The sequence below is a fragment of the Curcuma longa genome, chromosome 13 (assembly GCF_044706935.1).
Source record: "Curcuma longa cultivar G26 ecotype Majalengka, Jawa Barat chromosome 13, ITB_CL_G26_1.1, whole genome shotgun sequence".
NCBI classification, from domain to species: domain Eukaryota; kingdom Viridiplantae; phylum Streptophyta; class Magnoliopsida; order Zingiberales; family Zingiberaceae; genus Curcuma; species Curcuma longa.
This window is the reverse complement of record NC_133873.1, coordinates 6,902,352-6,907,368: the sequence shown is the minus strand read 5'-3', so window position 1 is coordinate 6,907,368 and position 5,017 is coordinate 6,902,352. Positions and strand designations below refer to the sequence as shown.

The window sequence follows — 5,017 nt, the reverse complement described above, 5'->3', positions numbered from 1 at the left end:
AAAATCAAAGGTGCACCCTATTTTATTTGAGTCGACACTCACTTTTTTTTTATTTTTAATCTAATAAAAAAGACATCACACCCCATTAGTTCTTTATTTATAAATGGCATAATTGCCCTCTAATATATTGTCCCATTGACTAATTATATGAACAAGATAAATCTATATTATAATAGTTACGAAATCGTAATTACTGCAACATTATAATAGTTACGGTTTCATAACTACTACAACGTGAATATTAGATGAATAGATTAAATCCACATTATAATATCTACGAAATCGTAACTATTACAATGTAAATATTTTTGAATATGTTAAATATATATATTATAACAATTATGATTCATAGTTATTATAACACAGAATTGTCATGTTAATACAATTGGCCGATAAATTTAGAATTTAACGAGTGTTGTAGAAAAAATTTAATATAGAACAATATACTTAGGACAGTTATGTAATTTTATAAGAAAGCCGGTAGGATTAGTGTCATTTTAATAAAAATAAATTAAAAAAAAGATATCTCTTTGAAAAGACACTTAATTGATGATTGCCCTTTTTTATATACATACATAACAATAATAGCAACCCTCGTATAAAATATACGCATATTTTTCATATACATAGTATTACTTCATACGCATAGTTTTTCATATACATACATATAACAATTATAGTAACCCTCATATATAATTGAGCACGAGACAAATTTCTTGGCCATCTTGCTCCATAGCTTCTTCTTAAAATTAACGACATGTCAATTTATCCACTTCAATAAAAAGATAGATTTGTCATCTTAACAGTTTCATACGATCGATTTTACGATCATTTGTGAAAAGATAAATTGAGAAATTACAGTTGATCAATATGGAGAGGGCATTATCTCGACTTCATCAAGATTCAATTCTTCTCCATTTCAATAAATCTGTCTCATAATAGCCAATTCAATCGTGTTCCGAAAATGACATATCAATTTATCCACGTGCCAATTGGAATTGCCCATGACAATAGTAAGAATAAGGCACGACGAATTTCAACCCCACAAAAGTCCTGGACGTCCTTGTAGGCCTTGTCCTGTTCTCTGTCCTCGCCTCGCGTCAGCGTGACGTCGGCTCTCGCTAATGATTGAATCGGACGAAATCGTGGGCCTCTCGGTGGGCCTCTCGGTGGGCCACCCCGGCCTGGACCACGCTCTCCAATTATGTCTAATATTTTATTCCTTTATTACTTTTTTTTTTTGTTTTTTTTTGTAATTTTGGGGTGTAGTGATAAATGGCAAATCGGTAAACGCGTGCTTTTTCTTTTTACGGTAATCGGAACGCTGGGGCCGTCCTCACGGTGCTATTTATGCAACCACTTTGGTACGAGAGAAGACGACTTCCAAGCTTCCACCACCAACCGGCCACCCACCGCACGAATGGCGACGGAGGATTGCGAACCCAACTCCTCCTCTTCCTCTTCTTCTTCGTCGTCGTCGTCCTTCTCTTCCTCTGGTTTCAGTGCTATCAGTACCGAGGAGGCGGCTGGCAAGGGTGCAGGTGGGTCCGATGGCGGAGGTGGCGGAGGAGGAGGAGGAGGAGGAGGAGGGAAGAAGAGGAGCAGCGACGGGAAGCACCCGGTGTACCGCGGCGTTCGGATGCGGAGCTGGGGGAAGTGGGTGTCGGAGATCCGCGAGCCGAGGAAGAAGTCGCGGATCTGGCTGGGAACCTTCCCGACGCCGGAGATGGCGGCGCGGGCGCACGACGTGGCGGCGCTGGCCGTGAAGGGACCCGCCGCCCACCTCAACTTCCCGCATTTGTCCTCCGAGTTCCCGCGCCCCGCCTCCGCGTCGCCCAAGGACATCCAGGCCGCCGCCGCCCTCGCCGCCGCGCTCAGTACCCCGGACCACCCCGCCCCCTCCACCAGCGGCGACGTCGACGAGGCGTTGTTGTTCGATCTCCCCGACCTGTTCCTGGACGCCGGCAGCTGCGGGAGGGAAGCGCTGTGCTACGCGGCTTCTTCCCCGTCCTCCGCCTGGCTCCCGGCGGAGCACGCCGTCGAGTTCCAAATGGAGGAACCATTCCTGTGGGGGCACTACTAGCCAGCCCTCATGCTCTACCACCATGACCGGAGCCAGAGGAATCAGAAGATCAACTTCCACCGTGTACAAAGTTCATTTTTTGAGTTGGAAATCTTGCTAGCTGTCTCTCTGTACATGGCTGAAACAGAGTACTGTGTCTTCCATCATCTACAGTGGTTCTGCATTTTTTTTCATTAGATTTCTTTCCTGAAATGGAAGCCACTGAATTTCTTCTTTATTTGGTAAAGAGAAATCTTTGATCGCTCGACGAGGAATCTGGAAGCAATATTTTTATAGAGTAACTTTTCGAATAAAACAGTTTCACTGTACTGAAATTTCTTAAACAAACTAGATCTTCTAAATTAAAGGATCCACAATTAGATCTTCTAAATTATCCACAAACTATATGCTCAAAGATTCTATGGTACTGAATTGGTTACGACGAAGCAGAATTGCAGAAAAAGATAAGATTTCGAATCTTGGGGCAATACCCTCCTCCGTTGTGGCCAACTACAGTTTCTCGATTTACCTCCTCACAAATGATCGTGAGGCCAACCGTATGAGGCCGTTGGAGTGGTGGATTTCATCTCCTTTTGCAGAAGAAGATTCTATGGTAATTTACTAAATCATGTGATTAAATTTTATCATTATACTTAGTGTATTCCAAATACTTTTCTTTTTCTCCTGGTTAATCGGGAAGCGGTCAATCGGAAAGCTGTAATTGACTACTGCAAAGGAGGGCATTGCCTCAGGTTCGTCGAGATTCGACTCTTGCCCACTTCAACAAGTCTGTCCCACAGTAATCAACTCAACCATACTCCGGGAGCAATTTATAACAAACTCATTATAAGATTTAGGATAATGATATTCACTAATCAACTAGTTGATTCCTAGGACTTTCTTGATTTAAAAAATATTAAATTTTTAAATTTTTGAATGATACAGGTCTATCAATTAGTTTCAAATGAAATTAGCTTATAAATCTAGAAAGTTTTAAATCACTTAAAAGTAAAATCAATATACTCTTGAAAACATCTTTAATATATCTATCCTCTCTTATATCTCTGAATTTGATAATATAAATTAAAAATGATAAATTTTTAAATGGGTAGAATAAACAATTAAAAATGTGCTCTCAATTGAATTTGTTATTCTCAATTTACGTTTCGAATTCAAATCATAAATACATTATACATTAATGAGGTTTTTTTGGAGTACAATGATTTTGATTTAAAGTGATTCGAAGTTCTCTAAGTTTATTAGTCAATTTTGGACGAAATTAACTAATGGATCTAGAGAAAAAAGAGAGGGGGTATTTACGCTATACAAATTATGTACTTTAAAACTTAAATGCATGAAATGGATAATAATGAAACTTCCTCAAATGTTTCAGTAAATTGTTGAATATTCTATAGTGAAACAATAAGCTATAGTCACAACTAAGTGCAATGATATGTTCTATGACATTGTTATTATTATTATCATTGAAATGATGATTGTTACTCTAAAATGTGACCAAAGCCATGGATGTAGATCGAGGTGAATTGAGTTAGAATGTGGAGGCTTGCAAGTCTCATCCTCGAATGGATCGTGTTGTGTGTGGCGCGAAGGCAATTTGGTGTTGTGTAAGTTATCGTGTGGATCCATGGATCAAGATTATCATGACTTGCACTTAAGTCATGTTGGATACATCAAGTGTTCGAGCAAGCATGACTAGCTAACGTGCCAAGGGTTTAAAATGATCTGAAAAGTATCTCCATTGAAATGAGGCTTTTTGGGGAGAGCCCAAGAATAAAGCATGAAGGCTTAGACCCAAAGTAGATAATATCATGTCATTGTGAAGATATTTTGATTCCATCAGTACTAACATAGCTAACGTGTTCGACAACAACCACCCTTTTGCAAGGCCAATTTCTCACTATACACCTTCTTTCACTTGTTAAAGGATAAAATGCCTATGGCTACATCGTTGCGGCTAGCTACAAGTCACGAATACAATACTTCTATCAATTGTTAAACCGACGAGAACCGAGAACCAACCTAGATTGTACCCTCGTGGATAATATATCCAAGTTCTCGATCGAACGATATAGCCTAAACCAAAGATGTTCAAACCCTTTTTAGGAGATCATACTACCAACTATCCTTTATCTTTAAGGGAGGTTTGAAGTCTGAATCTAATTTGCACCTAATAAGGATGGCCTTTGATTTTGTCCAGGTTGGGCAGACACATGCCACCAGAAGCTGTAGCCGCCATTACTGCACCTTCTTGATCACCTTCAGGAATCAATGCACAGGGACAGAAACATGGTGGCCATGCCAAACCTCAAGCTACATTATTGTCGAGTGAGTGAATGAATGATGTCCACCGGTGCTTCTGAAAACTTATACGAAGCCAGTTTGGCAATAAACAGCTGATCAATCTAACAGTACTTAACCATACTAAGGTTGTAAATAAGTCAAATTTTATGGTGTTTAAATTTATTTGATAAAGTAATCGAGTCAAGTCAAGTCAGTCAAGTCTAGAATGAATTCAAACTGTAGAAATTGTGGTTCAAACTTGGCTTGATTTCTTTTTTACAAGCTTAAATTAAATTTATTTACATGTTATTGAGCTCTTAATTCAAATTTATTTGTTTGTTTGAAATTTTATATTTTAAAACTTGTTTGATTGATTGTTAAGTTTGATAATATAAATTTATTTATTCATTTTGAAAGTTTTTTTATTTATTTTTTTATATTGATAAATATAAACAGTTCACAATCTCCATCCGCCCGCTGAACACAAATATATTCAAGATTGTTAATTTAGTTTGATGAATTTTTTAAATTTATTTATTTAATTGATCTTGTGTATTGAACGAATGTAAATAAGTTCTTACTAAACTTGCTTGTGAACTTTTGATTAGTTTATAATAACTAATTAAATTAGGTAGCAACTCTTTGAAGCTCTTC

General features: G+C 38.1%; 1 protein-coding gene across 1 annotated transcript; it reads left to right on the top strand.

Moving 5' to 3' along the window:
* The first annotated feature begins 1,401 nt into the window (after positions 1-1,401).
* Positions 1,402-2,359, top strand: LOC141844260 (ethylene-responsive transcription factor ERF039-like). The gene has a single exon (XM_074732296.1). The coding sequence runs from the start codon at positions 1,421-1,423 to the stop codon at positions 2,081-2,083; it is 663 nt and encodes a 220-aa protein (XP_074588397.1). The 5' UTR covers positions 1,402-1,420; the 3' UTR covers positions 2,084-2,359.
* Positions 2,360-5,017: the final 2,658 nt, after the last annotated feature.